General features: G+C 40.7%; 1 protein-coding gene across 1 annotated transcript; it reads right to left on the bottom strand.

Annotated features, from left to right (window-relative positions):
• Positions 1-560: 560 nt before the first annotated feature.
• GLIPR2 (GLI pathogenesis related 2) lies at positions 561-26,776 on the bottom strand. Its single transcript, XM_071553148.1, has 5 exons — positions 26,412-26,776; positions 14,507-14,615; positions 10,991-11,094; positions 3,117-3,194; positions 561-2,088 (listed from the first exon to the last, which is right to left on the bottom strand). Exons 1-5 carry the CDS (start codon positions 26,422-26,424, stop codon positions 1,928-1,930), a joined length of 465 nt encoding a protein of 154 aa, XP_071409249.1. The 5' UTR covers positions 26,425-26,776; the 3' UTR covers positions 561-1,927.
• Between the last annotated feature and the right edge of the window lie 260 nt (positions 26,777-27,036).

Genomic DNA, 27,036 nt, shown 5'->3' with positions numbered 1-27,036 from the left:
TGCATCAACCATTAAAGGAATTGTAGGGTCAATAACATGAATGTCATCAGGAAAAAAACCTAGAGTATTTTAATACCACTATTTCTTTTTAACATCAGCTTTTAGCTTTATGTCAGCTGCAGAAAGCCTATTTTTTTTCCGGAAAGTCCTGTTTTCATTCCCACCTCTCTTGTCAGTTGAGGGCTGAAGGGGGAAGGTCCCAAGGCTGCAGTTACTGAAACACACACGCCCAAGTGGGAGTTGAGTGGGTATTCTTTACTGACAACACGTCAGCTGAGAGGGAGCAGCAGGAATGAAATGAGATACAAAGCAGGAGTTCGAGAAAGAGGAACGCCTCTTCAGCTTCAACTGTTAGCTCCATCTTCATATAAAGGGATGATTTATGATCTGCTGCCTGATTTATCCTTTCTTGGAAGATCTCTTTTCTTTCCTGGACTAGAATACTCACTTTTTTTATTTGCCCTATGTTGCAAAAATAATAATGTCATGCGTTAATGTCCTGGAAATAAAATTTGAATATTATTCAACAAAGAATCAGGTAACAGCAAAGGTTTGAATAGTTCATATTCAAAAATATTTACTTTTCAGTTGTTCATGGTATGTGCCAAGTTCTTGGTTACAGCAAAAAATTGTAACAAACAGCAGCACAGTGACATATAATCAAGCCATAACAGTGCAGCTAATTAAAACTGAGCAATCAAAAAAAAGCAATTCTGTAATGGTGCTCTTCATGAACCAAAGTAAGGCATACAGAATCTTATCAAAAATTAAAAAAAAAACGTTTAGAAAAAAGAACAACCTCAAACAAACAAATTAAAGCAGTGTATATGAACCTGACCAAAATGGCCCAAGTCAAATTTCATCTGAGAAAAGAGTCCTCAGAATTTTGCTTGGCTTCTTATTAAGGAAATTAAATCTTCATTTTTACTAAAGCATCAATCCAGCATATGAAATATTACTATCAATGAATGAAATGAACAAAGAGCAAACATCTCTTAATTATGACCATGTAACTACCTCCTACCGTGACATTATCAAAGGAGACGAGATGATTTGGGAATGTTATTGTTTGTATAGCATGACACCTGTGAAAGATATTCCTTAGGAAATAAGTTAGTGAGAAATAAAATCCAAAGTGCACTGTCAAAGAAACTTTTTTGTCCATAAATATCAAAAAGTAGAATCTCACTTTTCTGTAACAGAAGTAAACAATTTGATTATAAAACAAGGTACATGCTGTAAACTGTAAGATGGACTTTGAACTTGAAAGACAGTAATTTCAAGTATATTTTATACATTAGCACCTAAAATAGGATTTAAACAATTTTAGTAAATTTCAGGCCATGCATTAGTTATGGATACAATTTTTCAGCATCCATTTAGTGTTCTGTGAGATCATTTTGATCAAAACACACAGGTCTGAATGCCACTACATTTTATATGTGTACCTTTCATATAGGAAGTTTGCATATGTCCCATCTGCAGAGAAAAGGTCCCACAGAAACAGGAGGTGAAGGCAGAGGAAAGAAGTTACAGTTATTAAAAAACACTGGAAAACTGATATACTCATATATAAACTCATATAATTACAAGAGTATCTTCAGTTTACAGAAAGCTATAAATTTGCTTGTTTAAAAAAAAGAAAGAAAAACATCCAACATGTGCTTACTCACACGCTGACACCATTAAAAAAAACTTACAAATTTACCCTTCAAAAATGCTGCATATACTTCATTCTCAAATAAACTGAGGCCCTCTCAGAAGCAACAAGGACCTAATGTGCAGATTGACTCAAGCAATACATAATTGCTTCCTCTGCAGTGAAGAATGAACAGCAGCATTAAACAGGAACTTTGCTGTATCATCCTTCATCTCAAACACTGTTAGGTCCACATCTACTACAAAACTACCTTAAAAAGAAAAAAAGTTATTTTCTTGGAGGAAGGACGTTTTCTTCATAATAGCCTGGATTTACTACATTTCCAGCTGGATCATATCGAGCCACTACAAACGTTGAGCCATCACTAGCAGACGCTTTTCCGACTCCCATCTTTTTTGTGTTCTTCCAAACCATTGCTGTGAAGTGACCTAAAGAAAGAGAAACATATGCATTCACTTTAGGTGCTAAATCTGTAACATTCCCCCTTTAACACTTCAAGTGTTGGGAAAGAAAGAACAGTACAAAGCTGTTTCTTTGTCTAACAGGAGAACAAGCAAAGGACATGAAAAACAATGCTACATTTGCATTTTGTCTTGAACCTGAACTGGTCTGGTTCCATACTATTATTCCCATTTCCTATATCAAATTAAGAGTATCTAGTCAGAGAATCATGAAAGTAGTAGTTTGATAAGTATCTGACACAAAATTCAACAAAGATATCATGGTATTTTACTTCCTGCCATGTGAACAGCGATTCTGAGAGTGACTATTATTCATTTGCTTTAACTATCTCATACTCCCCCATGTGTTTGCATGTGCAACTCTTCAAAAGAACACTGTATTTGTGGCTTCTTCTGCCTAATTTAATAGCCACCCCTGCATTGTGCTGCTTCATCAGTTGTTGCCTCTACACATAGGCAAATCCCATGGGAGAAAAACGTGATTTTCTTGATCTGAAACAAGCTCAGGCATCTCTCTTGCTTGAGCATTATTCAAGGAACAATGTTCTTAAGTTCATTCTGCATCAGATTGTCAATATGCAGCCAACAGCTTCTTCCTGATCTCCAAATTTTAAGTGAAGTGATTTCTGTGAGCAGAGTGATATTATTCAGTAGAAGTCACATGTCAATAAACAACACAGTACATTTAATAAGACACCCATATGACTCCAATTTAGTATTTCCTACAAATTAATTTGCCTTAAAAACTTTGGAGTTGGAGTATATATACAGTACTAAAAAAGTCAATAAATGCTTTTTATTTTTTCATTTCTGTTTCCTTTTATCCTTCTGTCAGTTTTTAACATGAAACTTTAGGGAAATTAATTTTTTTCCCTTCTCTAGTATTTTTTCCAAGAAAGAAGGTAGATTTGTGAAAAATATCAAACAAGTTGGCTAGGCAATTTCTTAAAATAGAAGCTGTGTTTTTGAAAAGACAGTGTCCAGTCTGAACTTACCTGTCCCAGAAGAAAACCCTGGGTTTTGAAAGCTGTAATTTTTTATTTCACTGTACCATCTGTCAGCCACATCCTTTCCTGAAACACAAAAGAAATGTGCTGTGGAATCATGACATAAACACAGAAGTGTAGCTCACTTACAGCCTGGCCAGAAAAACTTCTGTTAAAAGCTAGCAAGAACTTTCAGAAACACCAAGAAAGAGTCCTACTGAAAAAGGTTTTTGAAATGTAGGTAACACGATAGTATATACAAATTAAAAAGTCTTTATTGTTTCACAATAGCTATTGCTACCTTTATCATAGAATGGCATAGGTTTGAAAAGACCTTTGAGATCATCGGGTCCAACCAGTAACTCAGCACTGTCAGGTCCACCACTAAACTATGTCCTTAAGTGTCAGCTTTTCCTCATATTGAATTAAACCTTCCCTCCCTTTGAGGCCTTTTCCTTTCATCCTGTTTCGTGTTACCTGGGAGAAGAGACTGACTCTTGTTTTGACACAACCACCTCCTTTCAGAGAAGGTCTCCCTTGAGCCACCTTTTCTCCAGGCCAAACAACCCCAGCTGCCTCAGCTGCTCCAGACTGTGCTCCAGGCTCATAACCAGCTCTGGACATACACCAGCATCTCAATCAATGTCTTTCTTGTCGTGAGGAACACCCAAAACTGAACAGCATTCAAGGTAAGGCCTCACTAGTGCCAAGTATGGGGGGATGCTCACTTCCCTTGTCCTGCTGGCCACACTATTACTGATACAGGCCAGGATGGCCATTGCCCTTCTTGGCCACCTGGACATGCTGCTGGTTCATATTCAGCTGGCTGTCAACCAGTATCCCCAGGCCCTTTTCCACCAGGCAGCTTCCCAGCCACTCTTCCTATTTATTAATTTAATACGTTACTAATTAGTCCAATGCTTTTAATTAAGCACCTCATGCCACTAATGCCACAAATTATTGCAGTTCTGCTTGACGCAAATACAGTCCATCCGTTTCTTCACTGGACTACCAGGGCCCATGTGGCTGGCAGAGCCTGGGCAGGCAACCCACGGCAGATTTTAGTTCTCAAAGAAGCATGTGGAAATTTTAACACATTGAATTTACTTTTTTTTTTTTTTCCCCAGAACCTTCTGTAACTTTCACCTTGGAAGGTAATGAAGACACATCTCCCTCATCTTGGATAAGTGCTCCTCTCATTAGGCTTCTACATAGAGCTTTCACCTGATCCTTCCTCTTGAAATGTGTTTGAAAATGTTTAAGTGTGGCAAATGTTCTGAGCAAAAGTGCACAGGGACCTGTTCCACGTGGAGGCCTCCCATCTGTGAATGCAGGTGCATGAAGATATTGCCTTACAGCTCCAGATAAACTGACAAAAAATTACACTTCTGACATCCTCCAGTTTCCCATGGTCTCATCAGCATTAAATACTCTAGATTTCTGAGTGCATTTGTTTTCAGTTGTTCCTACTTAGCACTTCAGCCATTGTAATGCTCTGTTTTGAGGCACTCTAACTTGGGTTACTACGGTCAGAAACCTCTAGTATACTTGCTTAGGAGATGCTTCTCTGTGGAAGTCTGCATGTCCAGCCCTGTCTCAACCCATCAAAAGCTTTCAATGACAACAGCTGTATAAGGACTCTGACTACGGCCAGAGATGTAGCTCAGACCAGAATCTGCAGACGTTGTGCAGTCAAAAGTCAAATGTTACTTCTTTTCCATTACTGGTTGTTACGAAATTCTTGTGTCAAACACTTGGAGGGGGAGGAGGCGTGAAAGGGATCAGGTTTTTCCCTAAGCTACATCAATAATGAAATTTCCTCTTAGCATTCCAGGATGTATCATCAATGCAAGGCCAGTAGATTTCATAGCAAGCTGCCAATGCGGTTAAGTCTACTGTCATGAAGAATGCTGGTCCCTGGTGGACTGTTGGCTGCAGAACAGCAGTGACTCACACTTGGCTATTTAGCAGCAAAAAGTCTTACACTTGTGCAGTTCTAGAAGTCAGACACTGTGTTACCTTCTTTAAACTTCAGTTTCTTATGATTGAAGTGGGCTAAAACGATGATGCTCCTAGTCCGGCAAGCTGGTTGTCAGAAGAGTCATTGAAAAGAAAATACTGAATGAAACGCCATCTCTTGAAAGGTTTGTGAACTGGAAGTACTATGAATTATATACCACACTGCATGTTAGGAATAGTGCTTAGTAGAGTCAAATAACATTTTCTACATAAAAAAGTAGCAAAACCTCTCTTGCTTCCCAAAGTAAAAGTCTCAGGAACAAAAATTGGTTTCTTCTTTCCCTGCTCCCCCAGCACCAAACAACCAACCCTACAGACCTGTTTTATGGCTGAAGCATGTAACACATATCTATCTGTTCATTTGTTATTCACACCAAAGTTAAATTGAAGATTTAAAAAATGCAAGGAGCAATATTTATGCAATACAAGGAGAAAAGAAGAAGCACATAGTAAACAAACCAAGCAGATCATCCTGTCCCATTCTAGACTCGAAAACTCTGAAGGATTTAGAAGTGTTCGTGGTAAGCTGGGTGGAACAGAAGTACAGAGTGGGACTGCTGACAAATCAGGCCTTATGAAGCCCATGTATTTTATGTGTACAAATATTGAAGTGACTACACTGTACAAGTCATATTTTTACAGATGTAGGACTGCATTCTCACTGCTACCAGTACTTCATTCCCCCTGTTAATGTATCAGTGTGATACAGAAAAAAGAGTATTTTAAGAGAAAGTCATTCCCACTCTGCTTACTGTAGCCCTAAGATGTGTGCTGCATGTGACAGATTTTAAAATCTTCATAATGGAAGTATTGCAGGAAACATGGAAGTTTCAATAAACACAGTATCGCTTCAGAATTTGCTTTTAAGTTAAAGAATACTATTGTGTGAAAATTTGTTAACTTTTTAATTCAAGGGAGATGGCAATGGCATCAGGGAAGACTACCTCAATCCTGTACCTGAAAGACAGTGAGCACAGCTGGGCAGCACAGTCTCTGATGTGTTAATTACCAGACTACAAGAATGAAAACTTGCAACTTACTGAGAACAGGCAGTGAAAGCCTAGAAAGTGATTACTGTGCTCCATTTTTCACATGCAGGATGAAGTTATCATTAAATGGCATTGCTGTCATCATCCTTGAATTAAAGGAGTTGTGGCACCATAAGCTGTGAGAAAATAAAGACTAACTTCTTTCCAGCAAAAGAGAAGATGATCAAAGGACTAGGCAATTTTTGACAAACTGTCTTGAAATCATATTAAAGAAGTGTCTTGTCAGTGAAGGAAATGAATGATATCTGTCATGTGGCACAGGAGGTGAGGGAGAGTCCAATGTTGAAGATATTACCATGTGAGAAGACAGGTATCTAGTGATTAAACACTCTCTTTTCTCTGAAATACTTTTCTTCTCATTCTTTGCCCTTTGGGGAGCAGTAAAGCCCACGTAGAACACAAGCCAAAACGGCGTTGAAAGTGACAGATGGCACACAAGGAACTAAGGAAAAATTCTGTTGTGAGCCCAGTGACACCCAGACTTCCAGAGAGGAAACAGCAGAAGGGTCAGCAGCACACTGAGCCTACCTGCCTTAGCAGCAACTTCCATCCTCAGACCTCCCCTTTCAGAAAACTGACCACAATATTTCCACTTAAAAGCATTATGGAATAAATTATGCAGTCCTGTTTAGGGTCTGTTACAATAGCTTTTCAATGTTTCATTAAAAACATCTCCCACTGCCCCCAAAGTTCCCCCAAAACAGGGGTTGGTTGCTGTTCAAAATGCTTTTTAATAAGAAGGAAAGAACACAGGAAAGAAATCACTGCCACTTGTCATTCCCAATTACAACAGAAATGATAAAGTTTACTTCTATCAAGAAGCATGTGGATTTGCCCTGCGGCCAGCCCTGCAGCTGCTCTTCTGTCATCCCACTGGCGGAACCAATTAGTACAGTGCTGGAGTTTTTAAAAATATCCTTCCTGTTTGCATAGCTGTAAACCACACTCATAGTTTCAACACTTTCTCTATGGGAACACAATTGGACTCCACCCTTCTCCAAGTGGTAGCTGACTGATGACCTGCTCGGTTAGACTTACTAGATGTACATTTCAGAACAGGCTGAAACTCACTCTAATGAGTTTCAAGAGTACCATGGTGGACATATCTTGCTCACACAAAAACTTGATGCAACAATCCTTGAGTTGGTGTCCAAGTATAGTTTTGCCCAAGAGTAGGTCCAGAATCAGCATAGTGATTTTATTTACCCAAGGTAGGAGCTTGCAGCATGGCCACACTGACTGTGACTCAAGCTGCCTTACAGGGTCAGAGGAGTGACCATTTGGGGTCAGTTGATATGTAGGACTAAAGTCTCATCAGTTGTGCTGTTGTTCCATTGAAAGCCATTTCTTAACTATCGTCTTGGATGAGGAGCTCTATTCTGCATGGATGTGTGGGAGACTGAGTGCCAACAACTGGAATCAGACCAAGGATTGCAGGGACCTGTGTATCTGGAGCACCAGCAAAGCACAAGCTGGACTAGCAGGTGAAGTGCTCCAGGAGGATTTGCTACAGAAGTGTGTGGACACCATAGGGACAAGTGGGGTTCTGGTCAGTGTCCAGGGACCTGAAGGTGCGAGACACACTGTACTGGCAACTGGGAACTGCAGCCACAGGGATTGGTACGTCCAGGTGCAAGCTACTGCAGAGACCAGGATCCAGGGACAGCCACTGGGCAAACTGAGTGTCTCAGTTTAGCTAGTTCAGGGATCCACACTGGAATTCTAGTTCTACTGCTGAGGTATATATATTATTATATATTATTTAATACTATGGAATATATATCTATTTTAATTTGATTACTAAAAATATATACATTTGCATACATATATACTATATTATTTTCGGTTTATATATTCCAGTAACACATCATTGCAATCAGCCAAAAAGGGGATCAGGAAGAGGCCACTGGTGCTGTTCATTTTAATGTTTGTGCTGCTCTGCATATATATGTATGCACATGCTGTATATGCGTGTTTGTGTGAGCAAGCCTGGAAATACATTCACAGCCTCACCATTGGGAACACAATGTTGTGGCAGCCCTATGACTGTGCTCAGCTCCTCCTAACATTTGATTTCTCTGGGCCCAGCCTTACTGTTTCTCCTCATGCCAACGAATCCTTAAACCTTTAAGTAATCCCACTGAGTACATTGCTAAAAACATTCTAATAAAATCACATAGGACATACTTCTCTGCAAGCATGTGCAGCAGCACCTTGGTAATCTACTTAAAAACCAGGTTATCACAACATTCCTTCCACTAGTCTGAGGGGAAAGAAGATAGAAATAGATTTAACTTCACCTCAGAAATAAAATATCTACCTAGAATAAAGTTATACTCATGGGTTTTGGAAGCTAGTGTTCCTCATGCAGGTCCTTATTCTGCTTTACTTTGTTTTATTTAACAGTTTTGTATAAGCCTGGTGTTAGATATCAAGAGATGCACCAAGACAGACTCTCAGTCACAGCACACTCCTCCAGGGCTGTGACAGACAGTGCCTGCAGTGCTCTGCCTGCTAGTCCCAGTCTGTAGGAGACCCAGGTTCTTCCCATAACAGGTTTGGGTGATAACATACAGTGGATTTCTCTTACAAACTCTCTAAAATTCATAAGCTGCAGTGTTTGCACAGGCAACACAGCATGTTCTTCACAACCACATCAGCCACCCCAAACAGAATTTAGACATCCAGTGCTTGTTTTCAGCCTCCTGACACATGAGAAATGAGATGAGGCATCCTGAGAAGCCTGACATCCTACAGCTGCCAGCACAGGCTGTGGTCTCTCTCATTAGTGGCAGATGACAACTCACTCACTTGAACACAGACAAAGAGAAGTCTGCCACAGAAAAGTTCCTGCAGGATTGGAGGGAGGAAACAGCTGTCAACTATTTCTTGGATTACAGGGATAAACATATTTCCAGCAACAGCTTTAGGGTATGTACCTCTAAAATCCTGAATACAATTCAAGGTATTCTTGTACCAGGAGAGGAGTCAGACTAGAAGGCTTTATACTTGAAAGCTTAAATCTTCTCTGAAACAAGAAATGCATCTTCTGGTATTATTACAGAACTCTGTAAGAGCCAAAATAAACAACAGCCTCACTTTTTGAAAGAGAATATATAGTATGCTAGAGGTTTATTGAGTTTTGTTCTTTCTGGGGAAGAAACCGGAAGACACTGCCTGACTTTGTTAAGCCTGCGAATGGATGCCTTAATCCAAATTTCAGCCTCATTGAGCAGGGTACAAATTAACTATCCAAAGGGAACTATATGAGAAAAAGAGGAAGAATGAATCAGCTCCACAGAGATGAAGACTAACCCCAGACGAGAAAATAACTTTCTTTGAAAAACTAGCTTTCTCATTCTGGTACTTTGAGTGACTCTGATGCATTCGAAATGTCGAAGTGTTTTACAGAACAAAAGAGGATATAGTCTAATTCTCTCAGTAAGTAATTCCATCCTGTGGATTAAAAAAAACAGCTAAGCTGCTCAAAACTGGAAAGTTATGTATGGAAAGAGTGCATTGAAGAAAACAAATTGGATCCAGAAAAAGACAGCTATTATGCAGAAGGATTTGTGTGTTGCATTTCCAGCTCTCTAAATGGGAATTCTGTGACTATAACCTAGGGGAAAGGAGCACAGACCCTTAACATAAACAAGAAGAAAGAAAAAAGCTCAGTTAGTGAGTCATAGCCAGTATGCAAACTTTGCTGTACAATGTGTTTTCCCATGCTGCTCTGAACCCTCACACTCTTGCAGAGGACAGATTGCCAAATATGAGTAGACCAAACTGTATTTTTCCACCATTATGTTTTTTTTAAACATGAAAGAGTACCCACTTGGGACTAGAGCTGGCACTTGAGGAGGAACTAAACAGAGTCCCTGGATCTAAAACTCACTAAGATTTCCAGGTCCTTCAAACAAAGACTGCAGAAACAAGCTTCAGCTTCCTCGAGGCTATGCTGGAAATTCCAGGGGTAGATTGGAATAAAGAAAACAAGTGGTCACTTTTAATACATCCCACCTGCTGTCCCTGCAGGCTGAGGCATGAGTCCTGCCCACTGGAGGAAACAAGGAGGGAAGAGCCTGCTGAATATCTCTCCAAGGGCTCACCCCAGGCTGTGAGCCTGGCCAAAACTCAGTTCCTGGAGCATCCAAACCAAAGGCTGCCAGTTACGTGTTACATTTAGAGTTAGAAAATATATGGAGTAATTTTGTCTTCAAAACTGAAGGCATGGAAAAGGGCTCAAAGCCTGTTTGCTGAGAGAGTGGAAGATACTAACACATACTAGCATATTAACGCTGTCACTTTGGTCACCAGTCCCCTGTTTTTGCCCCCACAAAGAGGAACTGCTGTGGAGTGTGCAATAGACATTTTCCCACTTTCCTCACCATAGCTGGCCTGTGGGCAGACCTCCCTTTGGATGGGGCAAACAACGGATAAAGGTGAAGGACAGGGCATTGACAGCTTCCCTTTCTCCTCCCATGGATATACAAGCAGCACGAAAGACAGCTCCACAGCAGGGACATATGGAGCAGCCTAGCTGCCAAGTCCTACCTCCAAAGGGACATGACACACCACCACAGTCACCTACCCCCTCTGTGCCTACATATGCTTCTTGCTCTCAGTGCACGTAGGCGACTGTAAACCACCATCCTGTCCCCAGGGAGCCTGGGCTGGGCTGGGCTGGGCAGTGGTGGATACATTTCTGAAGTACAGGAAACTCCAGCACTCTTGCAACCAGATGCTCTGAGTTCAAAGTACATGAGACAAGCAATTTATCTGGTGTCTGTGAGACGGCAAGAGAAGAAAGCTCACCTGACTGGTCATAGGATGCCCATGCTAGGTTTTCTCCACATTTTCCATTAGCAGACTCAGAGCTGTGCTTGAGGACCCTCGTGGTAGCCAGTTCTTCTGCATACCTAGCAAAGGAATACACACAGTGGGGTCAGGAACCACAGAGGCAATGAGCAGAGAGGAGGAAGAACACACAAAAGAGAATGAGACACAAGCAAGGAATTTTGCTGGAAGATGATGGCTTTGAGCCAAATTATTCGACTGCAAAGCTCTGAAAACAGGGATGTTTTAAGCTTATGCAGATCTATGACTTAGGCAAAGGGAAGGCCTAGAGGCCATTTTCCCTGACTTTCATGAGCATTTGTATCACTGGTGAAAAGAGCCTAGAAGGAATCAAAGGGCAGCTCTCCTTCCATCACATTCTGCCCAACACCTGGAAATCCATTGGCCATCCTTAGCTGCAGCTGCTGGTGGAAATGTAAATACCTGCAGCAATTGCTACAGGTGTCACCTCCTGACATTTTTATGTCCCTCATGGGAGTAAATCATATTTCTCAGTGAGACTGAAAAAAGAGTCAGAACTGGAGATTCAGTCAAAACAAGTATGAAAACCCCATATCTACAAACGAAAAAAAAAAAGTCAAATGCAAAAAAGGAACAGTATGCCAGTCAATAGGATGGAAGAGAAGGGGACCACATGTAGATTTGGAGGCAACAACTGTGTAAACCTAATAGGGATAAGCAGCACTCCTTCTATAGGAGTTGACATGTGTGAGAGCATGGGAGGTATTTTACTGTCTTACAACAACAGGGTTAAGAAGGATATCAGGAGTAAAACAATTATTTTCTTTATTCAACACTGAAAAGGCTTCAGTGAAATTGGAAAGACCATTTGTTATTTCTCATGGCACAAGAAGCAGGAGGCAACTCAGAGAACCATCAGGTAGTAGATTCAAAAGTCGAGTGAGACAAACCACTTCTTCCACACTGCGTGGCAGAAGTCCTTGCCACAGGATGATGCAGACACCAGAGCCCTTGTGGGTTTGAAAAAGAGGGAGACAAACTTACAGTGTGTGTATGTGGGGGAGAATCTTCAAGGTTTCTTAAACAACAGCAACAAATAAATGAGGAAAGACCTACTGCTTAGGAAAATCATAATTTCCAGGATACATTTGTAATTTCAGGAGAAGATAATGCAGGAAGGATCACCGCATTTGTTTTATCCTTCTACTCCTTCCCTAATCACGGCATCTGTCTGAGACAGGAAATTTGTCCAGCTGAACATTTTGGCCAAATGTAGTACTTCAGTCATTAGGTTCTAATTTCCTTCTGTCCTAATTTTCCCACCAAAACAACAACAAAAAATATATTTAGCTACATCCATTAACTTAAAAATATTGAAAAGTTGTCTCTTGTCAGTCTGCTAGATCCCAGAGTGAGGATCTCTAGATGCTCCTTCATGCCCTGTATCCCCACAGTCCTGTAGATTTTCGCTTCAAGGATTCCCACATCCCAAGCTAGAAGGAAGACTGGAACAAAGTACACACTGCACATGGATGAAGCTGCCAAGGATTTGAGACAAAGGGTGATTAATTCACTCCAGCTTAGGCAATTGAAAGCATGCAATTTTCGTCTGAGATCATCACCCTATGCTTCATTACAGTAAGAGATAAACAGACACCTGCTGAGGGTGACTCATACTAAAGCAGGGATCTAACAATCAGTTCATCTAACCTGTCACAAATATTGGAACTGAAAATAGTTGGAAACAAACAATTTTCAACACAGATAGATTAGCAATGAAAAGTACCCAGAGATACACCACATACATACCAACAAAGATATTGAACACACCTAAAGAAAAGGTGAAGTTCTTTGAATTTAAGAATATGCAAAATCTGTCTTGACAAATATGAGATTTCTTAAATTTCCTTTATTTAGATCAAACCATTTCTGGTTCTTGTTATCAACCAGTTTTACCCGTCTCTGAACGTGTGTCATTTAATTCTTTCAAGTTAAGCTACAGACTGCAACCAAACAAAGGCTTCCTACCGTTATTCATCATTGCAGGGCAAGTCAGCTGAAACCAGAGAGGTCTGTGAAGCACTTTTGAAGGATCTAAAAATACCCAGCAAGGGCAATAGCACACTTGGAGATAAATGTGGAGCAATGCATATTTGATAGAATAATCTGAACTATTCATACAGGCTGACTTGTTCAAACCAAGTGCAGCGCTTTGGAGACACAAAAAGTGCTATTGACAAGTCAATGAAATCTTTTCCTTGCTAGGAGCCAACATGTAAAACAGAAACAAAACAACTCTTAGAAGAGCAGAAGGAAAGCCCCAGCAGATTACAAAGGTACATGGATGAGTCACTGGCTTTCCATCTTTTAGAAATACTGTATTCAGTCATTATGGTGTCTCAAGGGAAAAAAAAAGGAAAAGTGAAAACACAAAGATTTTCCTTGCTGCCCAAGGTCATGTTCATATGCCACATACATGGTGTGTTGTACAGCACAACACCTGGCAGAGGTGACTGGTCTAGGAGTGCAGGAGCTAGTGCATCTGTGTGACAGTGCAGCACCATGCTGGGACAGTAAATCAGGTTCTGGAAAACTACAGCCACTCTGGCTTCCAGCCAGCCAGCACAGAGAAGTCTGCATGGTTATGGTAGAAAAGCCTAATGAGACATAAGATCTTATATCTGCAGGGATCAAACTGGCCACTGTTTAGCTATTATGGGAAGACATTTATTTTCTGAATAGTTTAATCAGCATTTACTCCTTCAGTTTTATTTCCTTTGCACTGTGACGATCAACCTGAAAAAACTGAAAGGTTTCAAATCTACCTTTTGAAAAAGGTTGGTGTAAGGGAAAGGAATTAATCTGGTTGTCATAACTACAGTAAAGAGGACAAGCAGTGTCAGACTCAAATTTGTATAAGAAAGACTTAAGTCAGAGAACAGGAAGAAGGATTCACTGTACATTAGAATGCCAAGAAGTTGTGCAGTCTTCACCCCTAGGAAGAGGTAAGATGTGTCCCTCCTGACAGAATAGAGAACATAGAATGCTTTTGGTTTGGGGGCAGGGAGATGGATAATTTGATCTGAGTCCTTCTGATTCCACTAATCTTAGACCAGTCACCACTTCTTACCATGAAAAAATTCTTTATCTCACTATTTCAGGAGCAGTGGATATTCTCCTGCAGATGACAATTCATCTTCTGAAAGAAGGGGTGGGGAAGCATGTTTTAGGCAACTACCAGAGGAGAAATTCCAATGCAGACAGATGTAGCCCATGCCTGAAAAAGGGTCCAGAAAAGATTTATGCAGTTGTGATGATAGAAGTGTACATGTAACCAGATAGAGCTAGGTGACAGAGAAAGGCCAAAACAGCAGAGTCCCTCACTTCCCACTCAGTAAGTCTTCACAGAGTATCACCACATTGAAAAGCAAATATTTTTGCATTATGCACGGTGGAACCTAATGGGTAAAAGTGTCACAAATCTCATTAGAGAAAAGAAAGGACTGAACTCACTGTTGGGCTCCTCTGTTTAACTTCTTGCAGAGTTTTAATGGGGGAACTCCGTGTTTCTTCCTGCAATCATTGTGTGCTTTCAGGACTTCTTCAGCAAATTGTTTGGAAGCTGAAATCACATTAAAAAAAATGGAAAGGTCTGTCAAATACAGACATCAGTGAAGACAGAAAAAGCATACCATGTAGCTAAGACACTGGTGCAGCCTGGACAGAAGAACAGAAGGATACCACCCTCATTACCTGGGAGTAGGAAGAAACTACCCGTCCACAACTTCTATCCAGAAACTAACTCTAACAGACACTCCCATGGGATTGGCACAGACTCACCAAAGGCTGGAGAAAAATGTGATCTTTATTGCTTTTCTCAATAACAAGGGGATTTAAGTTTAGTCAGTCAGTTTAAAATGAAGTCAGTTTGACTGACTTCCATTTTAAAGTATGAGTGCACTGCATCACCATTGCAGCAAGCAACAAATTGGTCCTTAAAGGAGATGCATAAAAATGCAAATTATTGTCCCTGCATGCAAGAATTACCTGTATTATTCAAGACACCACCTAAAGAAAATGAAGATGTTTAGAACTATACAAGTACGTTGAAACATGCACCATTCTTCTTATTCAGGATATAGTACAAATTCATAGAAATCTCAAAATACATCTTTATTTGGCTCAAGACAAATAACTTCACAAAGAGCAAGTGCTAAGGAAAGAAACAACTGCTGGGGATGATTTTTCCCCCCTGTGCTAGAGTGTATTCAGTAAATACCTGAATTCAAAAGTTACTGCAAAGCTTCAAAAGAGCTTATGTTTGTACCCTGGTAAACTTGGGACTTTCAGCAGCACAAACAATCAGTTGCAATGCAATTCACTTTGACAGCAATTTCACGTTCCTCCTTTTATGACTGTGCTGATTTTTCTCAAGACTCGGGGGAAGGGGGTGGGGGGAACACACTCTGCCACAGGTCACTCCTTGGAATTTGCTGCTTTTAGAGAGGTACAGATAACATCTTCAAAACAGAAAGACAGTTTTCACTTAATCTTGCTGAAGCTGCTGACCAGGGCAAGAGAAATCTTTAACTATTTAACTCTGCTTTTACCCTGACACAGGTTTTTACATTTATTAGTGATTCATCAGCTTCAGTTCTGACTATCCTAATTGCATGACTACCATTATTTTCCTTCTAAGACACTTTCAAAGCCCAAACAGACCTCACATCTAGAAAGTGTTTCTGCTTATTAACTTTGGATTTCTCAATTCCTCTTACTACTCAATCCTAACAAAATCAATAATTCTGTGCTTTATTAGCGAGTACTAAACAACTGTTCTGTTGTTTGTAATGATGCACTTTCCCACAACAGAGCTGTCAGTTTGCACCTACTGCTCTCAGAACTTTATCCTAAGGTGACTACTCAACTCACACACATTTTAAGCTGTTCTTGGAATTCTCTCCAGTTTCCTCAACAGCATTAGGATAATACAGCAGTCTAATAATCTCAATATCCAGTGCACATCAGAAAGCCATTACTATTTCGTGTAGTACCTTAAAACTTTAGAACACAGTCTGAAGTTGGGTTGACTCTTTCCTGACCAAAGTGTCATTGTGGACATATATCTAATATATTCTCCATCAACGTGCTTTCAGGCTCATTTCTTTTTTGTCTCAAGTTGTTGGCATAACACAGCAACCCTGTTGAGTAAGATGAGACTTGCCCACCACATTCCTCCTCTTTGGTTCTCCTCCAATTTTGCGTATCACAAGTTGTATATCATCAAAGAACCCAGGCACCTTCTGTTATTCAAGCACACATCCTGCCTTTTGCTAACGAACCTGCCCCATCACTCTTATTACCACTGCTCACAGCTCACTGATTATATCACCTGAGTCTTAAACCTCTCATCCGCTGCACCTTGTGAGGTAGACAGGGGTAACCTATTTGTGCAACATCTATCACAACTTACTGAGGAAAGCAAGCCTACAGCCAGTTCGTTTAACTTCACTGATACAGGGGTCCATGCTTCCAGCAGGTAAATGTTAAGACAGCCTGCAAATCAAAGAAGTTAAAAACCACAGCTTTGAAAACTGCATCACATACTTCAGGCTACAGTTTTTTTAGGAGACCATCCTAAAGCTTGTGACTGTTATCACCAGGACCTAATATCCCATCTGCTTAGCACTGAATTGTCAATAAACAATCTGATGTGCAAGTATGAAAGATTCTATTCAAATTACTTGCTCTCAATAATAAGTTGAAATTCAAAAAAAAAGTCAACCGAAATAAAGACTTTACCAATGGTCAGTCCATCCATTAACAGAAATGCTGTATAATTAGGCTCTGTACTAACATTCTGATTTACACAGACCAACAAGTCATGAACAAAACAGAGCTGCTTCTAGCCACAGCAGGCACTGCTATGCTGCCCATAGAGAACCTTCATCCTCCCCTTCCCTCAAAGGTGGCTGCTACAGAAATACTTATCTTCTGTGACTCAAGCTCATGTGCTAACCACCTCCCTCTGCACAGCTTCTCCCATGCCTGATGATGTGTGGAGAGGGACACTCAACTGCCAGATACATCTCAGCTTTGTTTCAGGAGGCATGTTAAGCTTTTCCATTTTACAAATGTTCCATGCACAGAGAAGCCAGACATTAAAAGTGAGAGTTAATAGGAGTTTTCAGGCTCCCACCCAAATGGGAACAGTTTCCCCAAGAGCTTTGGAGACATACTTTTTCCCCTTCATGTAAGTTGCTTCAGCTGCTAGAAAAAAAATATTTCCTACTGCCAGGAAGTTCAGTTTGGTCATGAATCATTACACAGTTTAACAAATAAAACAAGTAAAGGTATTAGATACAGTTGCTTGCTCCTTATGATTCAAATATTTACCTCTAATTTGTAGTCTTCTGGAACACTGGCTAAGATAGTGACAGCATGTGACAACAAATTTCCAGCCTATGTGTTACAGAGCATATCTTACAGTTGTGCTTTTGGACTTGCAGATTCATTGATCAACTTTGTATGGCCACAGAAAAGTAAGCAGAGGCATCTAGGTTGCCTTTTCCCATCAGATTTGTTTTTCAGAGGACTGTTATTTCTCTATTCTTACTGTTTCTGAACTATGCCAATGCACTCAGTCTCTCTTGAGTAAAGAGCTCTTCACGTCTGAACCCATCCTGCCTCTTCTTTGAACCCTGTATTCTCCCTTAGTTTGGGCATCAAAACAGAAGTGAGTTACCTGAATATGTCTTCCACAATACAAACTGCTCTGCATCACCTTTGCAGCTGTCAACTGGACCTAAATCCACTGGTCTTACAGAGCCGCAAGACAATGTGGGGAAACTGCAACAGTAAACTATTCCACCAAGCACCTCTCTACCAAATCCCTACGCAACAGAAATGGTGTGGGGAGCCTTCATCTCAGCACTCGGGACACACAACATTATACTGGGCATACACTTGACTAGCAAAAGAGGCATATTTTTATATGCCTGAGTATCCACCCTGGTGACTCCAAAAAAAGCACCGTATGAATTTCTAGAAGTATCATGTCTAGTCAGTGCTTGTCAGTGCTTTCTGTCCTATTGTTTCTAGATTAATCATCACTGGTAATACTTTACTTTCCATAAACACCAGTTTTTTCTATTGAGCCTTCAGACAATTAGCATATAATGCAATCAACAAGAGGGAGTTAGGAGTGTTCAGTCTGGGGAAAAGAAGGCTCTGAGGAGACCTTATTGTGGCCTTTCAGTACTTAAAGGGGACATAAGAAAGATGGAGACAGATAATTTATTAGGGTCTGTAGTGATAGAACAAAGAGTAATTTAAACTACAGGAATGGAGATTCAGACTAGTTGTAAGGAAGAACTTTATTATGATGAGGGTGGTGAGACACTGGCACAGGTTCCCCAGAGAGGTGATAGATACCCCATCCCTGGAAATATTCCAAGGTCAGGCAACACAGGGCTCCAAACATCCTGATCTAGTTGAAGATGTTCCTGCTCATTAGTGGAGATTGGATTAGATGACCCTCAAAGAAGTCTTCCAACCCAAACTGCTTTACAGTTCTATGAAACAAACCTCACATAGAATCCTCCACAGAAGTGTACCATTATGTCTGTCTCAGTCCCTCTTTGAACCATGAGAGAGGCCTCAAACTCTTCACCCAATGTTTGCACTACAGGTAAATGGAGATAATGACACCCTCCTCCCTCTTTCAACGGTGCCCCAAAAATAAATAACTAGGAATGTGCTCATATAATAGGAGGACACTGCATGTTACTTCTACACTCTTTTCAGCCCAGAACTCAGGCAGAAAGAAGCGAAGTGCTTGAACACATGGAGAGGAAACAAATGCAAAGTAGATAGAAAATACATAAAAGGTAATCAAGTAACTGTTTAAACATCAAGTAGCGCTCTGCTTTAATACTGAAATCCCTTCAATCTCCCTTGACTCCGCAGAATTGCCCTACCCTACTCTGAGAGCAGAGATAGTGTGTAGAATAAGAATGTAGAAACACAGCTTTTAATATGCCCAACAGGTCTGTGGAAAACATAATTAGAAGCTTTAGGGAACTCTAAAGCAATTACATCAAGAAGTCCTTTTTTACTGTCCCAGGTAAGTGAATATACCTTTATTCTGACAAACTTCTCAAGGTATATTAAAGGACCAGAAACAAACAAAATTCTTGAATAAAAAACATCACAGCTTATAAAGACCACATTTTCATCCAGATTCTAAGACATCTGACATTTATTATTAACAATCTTTATCCTCACTTGAAATGTAATTATCTGGAAATGAATCCTAGCTGAATCTTTCACACTCTGAGAACAGTTTAACTGATATGAGAAATGTTAAGAAAAAACAATTACGTTCTACTGCATTTTGACTCTGCACTTCGGTTTGAAGTCACAAACATTTGCTTCATGGTGGTCTTGTACTGAATGACCTCTGCAGTGACACAGGGAGTGAAATGTTCCACGTTTCTTTCTTCATGTATTTGACTGCACTTTCTTGCCCCCTGTTTGAGATTGTAACATCTTCCAAGACTGGCCCTTAATGCTATTCCTAAATATGTCCTTTGGGAGCATGGATCTGACAGTCCAATTCATGAATCACTTCCAGGGATAAAAGCTGATCTTCCCCAGTGCTAAACTGCCCTGCTCTCTAACAAAACTGGCTGATTGCTTGGAAATACACAGAAGAACTAAAATCACATATACATCTTGGAGGAAAGGAAAGATAAAAACTATGATACTATGTTCAGAAAGTATTATATCCTGGGTAGGGTTTCCTTCTCTCCTTTTACACCTTTGAATCAAGAATTCAATAAATGACCAATGTCTCCATCCCATACAATGAGCATTTCTGAGAGATTTCATAATTGTTGGTACATTATTTCCCTTACAACTCGAATTATACTGTAACCTTACTGAAAGTTAGAAGAGAAAGTATCACTTATGAGAATTAAAGGAATTGGGAGTTATAATTAGATACAAGTTTGAATGGGAGTAGTTTCCTGGAATGTTCTTATGTTTGCTGCTCAAAATAGCGTTCCCTTCAGCTCAGGAGATTCTATTTAAGGGAGGATTTTCTGTGATTTTTTCAGCATTCAGTTTTGCCTGAACTTTGCTCCCACACCTGCTTATCACTGGGGTGAGCTTCAGCACAACAGTAAGATATCTGAGTCAATTGAATTTGATGGACAAGGACCACACTCATTTTATTATCTGAGCTTGCTCCATAGCAAATTTTAAAACCTTGCATTATCTGTGCCATATAATGTAACACACTTTTTTACCCCATACCCAATTTGAGGCATATGGCCTGAGAATATGAAGTCAACAGTGTAATAATGTGTCAATGACATTAGTCATGTCACTCTATGATTGCAAATCCTATTCATGCTATGATAGACAGTGCTGATTACTTCCTCACTTAATGCCTTTTATAAAATGTTAGGCAATTGAGTGCCCTGATCAAAAAGGAACATCTGGTAAACTGGAGGCTGCTCAGTTCTGCTTCAGTTCTCTGAAGCAGCAGAGCCTTCAGTGACATAAGAATTTAAAAATAAGCAACACTAATCAAAAGTCTTGAGCACTGACAGAACCAAGTTTCACTTTCACTGGAGGCAAGGGTGAAAGTAGAAGTCCTCTGCTTGTAGCCCCTCGCTCCTCCAAACAGACCTACAAGTCAACAGGTCGAACACACAGTGTTCAGTTTACATACAGTTGGAACTGACTGCTCGTCATATCTAGAGCAGCAAGTCTTGGCTTTGCATGAAAGACAATGAAAAGTATTATTTTTTATAACTATTCTGCCAAGAAGGGCAACTGAATATTGTAATTGTGCCACACACCCACAGAGACAAGCCTTCTAAGTACTTAATGTGTATGCTACTAACTCTTTAAAAAAGACTAAGGAGACTCTCCCATTAGTAAGGTCTTCTATTCTTTAATCTGTCACACAATTCCTAGGACACATCCACTTCCAAATACAAAGCCCCAAGTGACCTGCATGTGTTGGAATTACACTATGCAGGAGAAGAAATTCAAGCAATCTTCTTAATCTCTTCTCTCCCTAGCATTTTATTCTGCTTAGAGTTTATAATTACAGTAATTTATGAAGAAAATAAGGTGCATTCACTAATGAGTAACAGCAGAAGATGTTTTGAGTAATTGAAAACAAGTAATTGAATTGAAATTGAGTAATTTTTCCTGGTCACCTATTTGTATTTTGGGGTAGTGCATGGGCAGCAATAGATAGAATCTTGTTCATGTCCAGTGCCAAGTTCATTTTACACAGCCCTGTCAGCTGTTTTGTGCCAACCAAAGTATTTGCAAAGTGAAGAATTTTACAAAGAAGAAAAACTGAAGGGAGGTAGAACAATCTCATGCTTCCTGGGATATGCTCTGTCATTTTATACCTCTGCCATTTATGTTCTATCATTGCTTGGGGTAAGCATACCTGAACTAGCTTTAATCTCATTAGCATCAATACTCTCCCACCACGCTTTTCTGCCAAGGACATTCAAGATAGCTGTGGCAATGTTCAAAGTACTTTTATTTATGTACCTCCCTGAGGCATGGAAATATGGCAATGCACATTTCTCCTGATCGCTTATGTGTAAACTCCCATATTCAGTAGCCCAAGTCAGGCAGGGAGACACAGAAAGCTTTCTTTACTCATACTTACTATCAATTACACAAACTCTTTCTCATCCCTCTGTTCAACAGGTTGAACCCTAGTTGTCAGAACTCAAAAATCTTGGGAAAAGGTATTTATTTCATGAAATCATAGAATAATAGAATAGTTTGGGTTGGAAGGGACCTTTGAAGGTCATCTAGTCCAACCCACTTGCAATAAGCAGGGACATCTTCAACTGGACCAGGTTGCTCAGAGCCCTGTCCAACCTGACCTTAAACACTTACAGGGATATAATAAATTATGTTTGCAGTGGCCTTAAACAAGCCTGTATTGTCTGTCTTCCAACACAAGACCCAGACTGCTACTCCATTTCCTCATACCTGCTTGCACAGGAGACAGTTCTGCACTAGGGATGTTGGCCATCTGAGTGGCCTTATAACATCTCCCTCTGCAAGGCCACCCAGCCCAGCTGTGGGAGAGCTGCTGCTGTTCAGACCTTCTCAGACTGGGCAGAACTTGCCTACATTTGCCTGTAAAACCAGAACATAGATATGCTCCTGCTAATCTTTCAGAGAACAGCAAGGCCTCTACAAAAACAGATGTGAAATAGCCTTCAGGCTCTGTTGAGATACATAACAAACAAAACCATTAAAATCAAAACACTCACTTTCTCATGCCTTTTTTCCTGCACATAGAGCAGGAACAAAGGCAAATTTAAACCCAGTAATGATAGATACTACAACTGTATTGATAGAACACTAAGGGTTTGAATGTTCCCAGTAATAAAAGTTTCTTCATGCCTTTTTTTTTTTTGAGAAAGATTTCTTGGAGGACTCAGAAAGAAGAGATGATGTTTCTTGATGTACCAGGGGAAACCCTGGTAGGTATCTCAGTTACTACAGACCATCACATTCTAATTTATTCTTCGTGAGCCCTTCACACTTGTTTTGGTATTTGGTATTTATCTGCCTTGAACACAAGGAGCTAATACTAATCTAACAGCCAACAGGAGCAACCACTGTTGCATAGGATGGCTGTTGCATCCTCCTCCTTTCCCCCAACAAAAACCTGGTGGTTCAACAGATAGGTAAAAATTGGGTACAGAATACTGTTTGTCAAAGCCTAATGTATTCCTGCCAGAGTTTTCTCTATTTGATATGAATTGAACTTTAACCAAGTAATCAATGTCTTCCGCACACAAAAACTGGAGGTGTGGGGTTATGAATTGAATTAACTTTGTTTTTGAAAGGCTATTTTCTCACCACACCTCCAGTTCAATTCTGGTGAAAATAACCCCAAAACAGACAGTAACTTGTGTTGACAAGTTCTGCAAACATCCCGATGTTACCAAATGCAAATGTTCAGATGTTAGCACTTCAGACCAATTCATTTTCTCTATCCCCACCAGTCCTGTAAAACCAGGCAGCAAGAAACATTTGGTCATTTTGGCAGCTTGCAAGTTTCACATTTCTCAGAAAGCTACCAGGTCACTTTTCTAGTATGTCTGAACTTTTGTTGGGATCTACCACGGCAGTCTCCTTCTAAGGTGCTGAAGTACAAGTTAGGACTTCAGAGCAGCTGAAGATGTAGCTCTCTGCAGAAAACACAACAGTCCCTTTTACTGTACTCTGAAGGTGCACCGTGACAATTAAAAAACAGTACATCGTGTTCAGGTAGATTACAACCAACACGGAGTCTGATTCCTGTCTCCTTTCTTTTTGTCAAAACCCTTTCTCAGCCTTTTTTTTTTCTCCTACTGACTCAACAAGTAGAACAGTGGGCAACTCCCAGCCTTTCCTCTCAAGTCCCACCCACATCTGCGGAACGGGCAAAAAAAGAGAGAAGAGAAAAATAAAATCTAAAAAGAAAAACGAACCCTGTAAAAAGATAGTATTTACTGAACCCATCCTTGTCTTTCATAGCGTCTGCACCACTTGCCAGAATAAAGAGAGATTCCCCTGCCACCACCAAACGGAGAAAGCTCCCTTCCCCCACCAGGCTGAGCCAGGGAGGAAGTGGAAGAATTGAGACTTTTCGCAGTCTTTTTCTACCACCATTTCATCCTTTTCAGAGACTCCCACTGCTCAGCAGAAATCCCCGTGCTCCAGAGCGGAGGAGTAGGGCTTGCAGCCAGCTGCTTCCCTGAGCATCGCCTGCAGCTGCTCGCATGGATATCCCCTCTGGGGCAGGGCTGCCGCCAGCCCCCGACCTCCGGCCGCGCACAGCTGCAGGGGGGGCAGAGCCCTGCCAACACAGCAGTCATAGCAACAGGGCAACAGAGACCAGCCAGCTCACCAGCCCCTCATTTCCTGCAGGAATACTTACTCCTGTCTTTTTCATTAGGGCTCTCTGGCATCTGTGGCTGCCTGCATCCCCTACTAATCCAAATGCTGTCTGAAAAGAGAAGACATGGGGAGGGCAGAGGAGATCTCCATGTTTAGCTTAAGTATTTGCAGGAGCTACGGCCACCTGAGACATTTTTCTAAACCTGATAAGGAAGTTTCAGGATGAATTTGATTTCAACAGCCTGCAGCTTCCCAGAAAGAATGCTGAGTCAGAAGTACGGGTGGGTATCTTCCAACACTCAGCTCTATTCAGTGAAGGAAAACCAATGCTAAGTCTGTAGCTCTGATACTTTCAATGAACATTGCTTCAACTATAATGTAACAGATAATAATACAACATTATTGGAGAGCTTTTATCAAAGAACTGAGATTTTCTAGTACAGGATTTCTTTGTGTGGGGATACTTCTACCTCAAGACAGATTTACCGAAACCAAAAAGAGACTGCTCTGAAAACATTTCTTTTAAAATAGTGGTCCCACTCTACATGAATTAGACCACGCTTAAATTTAGACTTCAGGTAATCTCTGCCTAAATCTTTCTGACCCAGAAGAGGAGCAAGGATCCCAACCTGTTACACTTTCATGTACCCTTGTATAGAGAAACCTGGCTGCATCACACCTCAAGAGTACTATAGTGGGAACACGAGGTAATTCACGCAAAACACAGAGGAAGCAGTACTCTCTACAACAGCTGCTCTCCCCATTCAAAGGCAGACCACACTGAGTGATCTCAGGCAGAAATTTGAAGACTTCAGTGCACTAGTAAGGGCAGATGGGATTTAGTCCATAAAACAATTTTCAGGACAGGATCTCAGTTTTATGATTCATCTAAATATACTGCACACAGCTCAAAGACCTGGACCCAGTATAATTTACTTGAAAAGTGTGACACAAGTGACAAAACACGTACATAGATCTCAAGCTCCTTTTGTATAACTACATAGGGATGCAAACATTACCCAAGCCTTGGCAAAGCGAGTTTCTGGTATGTAATTGTTCCTAACTTTGGAAAAATCAACTAATGTGCAGCAATAAATGTGTACAAAAAACCAAAGATGGTAATTGCCTTATGATTGTATTAGTAGTTTGCATGTATTAAAACAAAGAGATTTTTATTCCTTCTGGGATTGGGAGGTACACAGTGGAGTATCTCTACTGCTTTTGCCCCATGTGCCTTGCTAATGAAATGTACAGTCACTGGAATAATATGGTATTTGGATTTATTATACCATTAGCATAGGAAGTGCTGAACTTCATACTTCTGAGTAACTACACTTATTTAAATTGTTATAAGGTTATTTACTAAATCCTAATCCACTTGAAAACATAAGCAGCTGCCAGGACATGGGGCCAAACTCACTGACAGTTTATGTAGTGCTTTGCCTGGACTGGGTGTCATATCCATAAACCCTTTACAGTCCACTTGCAGATAGCTCTGATCTCGTCTAGGAAGCTGACCTTTAAAAACAAAGAAAAAGGAAAAAAAAATCAACATGCCCATACTGAGGCTCACTAAAGTCTCACCCACACAAAGATTCTCCTGTGCAAGAGGCCTTGGTTTTGAGTGAATAGTGCTGAGCATGTCCCATATGTGCTATTCACACACAGGACAGACAGACAATATGCCACCAGGCTCTGATTTGTCACAGAAGTGAAGTCATAACCATAAGATTAAAAAAACCTCCATCCAGGATGCTTTACAGTCACTTCAGAAGTTTGGCATAGATTTTTGCTCATGACTCTAACAAAACAAGGATGGAGAAGACATGGGGCATGAGCTCTCCCTTCTTAGTATCTCTGGCTCCGTGGCAGTTTCAGGGGAGTCTCCACCAGCCCCGACTGTCAGAGCAGGGCACAGACAGCTGACGGCACTGGGGAAAGAAGCAACAGCACAGGCAAGAGCAGGGAGAAGCTTCAAGGTTATGTGAACAGCTGCGGAGAGACTTAGGAGCTGAGGTATCCTCAGTTAAACGGTAACATCTTAAATCTACATCCTTCCGACAAGGAAGCGTGATAAAAAGCTTCACACCTGCCTCAAAGCATCCTGATGCCTATCTCAAGGCTGGCAAGTTTTGTCTGACAGCCAGAGACGAAGTACTTAAAAGCTATATGGCTTATAATTATTTTACACAGCAAAGCAAAAGTAATTTAAGTTACAAAATATAAACTGTATCTAAAATAAACTACCTTTGCACTGTGCAGGCTGGGGAGAGTGGTGGTCGTTTTTTCTCGTTTTTTTTTTTTTCAAATCTAACTCTTTGTCAGAGAGAAAGCTCCTCCCAGGCTGTACCATGCACAAACGAAAGCAGCTTTCTCCGAGGAAAGCCACCAAGACTTCAGCAATGCTTTCCGAGCACAAAACCGGGCGCGGACATTGTGTGAACACACAGCCAACTACACGAAGGCATTTGCTCACCTGATTTCCCCATGATCAAGTTTTTTTTAATTTCACCCGCTGCTTCCTCTCTTGACTGAGTTTCGCTGTTAAGTGCCGGCACGAAGCGTTTGGAATTTCAGTTTAACTTCTCAGTCGCCTGCCAGCGGTGCCGGAGAACACTCAGCAACACGAACCGCTCCCGCCCCTCCTTCAGCGCTGCAATAAGCCTGCCCATGCCTTATAAGGCACAGGGACACCGCTCTTTTTTTTTCATAAAAAGATCCTGTTTAGGGTCAGCAGCTACTTATCCTTCGCAGTAACCAAGCAGCTCCAAAACACCACATGTTTTCACATACCAGTTTAGCTTAGTAATCGCGGCTGTCCTCTGATAAAATTAGGCTATGCAAGGAAATTCTGCTGACAAATAATTCCTCTGCCACAGGGGGCATAGCCCACAAGGCTAATTCATACAGATAAAAGCTGTTGAAGTTTTACCCAATTGCTGTAAATAAAGTTAAAACAGGAAAGTGAAAAAGCACTTTGACATAACTACAAATGAATCACTTCCTGCACTGTTGCAACATAATTTACAGAAGGTATTAGTAAAATAAAATTTTGCAGGTTAAAGAGGAACCGTGCTGATGGTGTGTTTCTGTAAAAAGAG

Source organism: Pithys albifrons, chromosome 4 (assembly GCF_047495875.1).
Source record: "Pithys albifrons albifrons isolate INPA30051 chromosome 4, PitAlb_v1, whole genome shotgun sequence".
NCBI lineage: Eukaryota > Metazoa > Chordata > Aves > Passeriformes > Thamnophilidae > Pithys > Pithys albifrons.
Note: the sequence above shows the minus strand (reverse complement) of the source record. Positions and strands in the feature narration are given on the sequence as shown.

Bases quoted from the DNA above. Each gene is read 5' to 3' on its own strand.
- GLIPR2 (XM_071553148.1), bottom strand. The intron at 11,095-14,506 runs GTGAGTTCAGTC...TTCCTTTGCTAG, and splicing joins TTAAACAGAGGAGCCCAACA to GTATGCAGAAGAACTGGCTA. The intron at 2,089-3,116 runs GTAAGTTCAGAC...CTCTTTCTTTAG, and splicing joins AGGGTTTTCTTCTGGGACAG to GTCACTTCACAGCAATGGTT.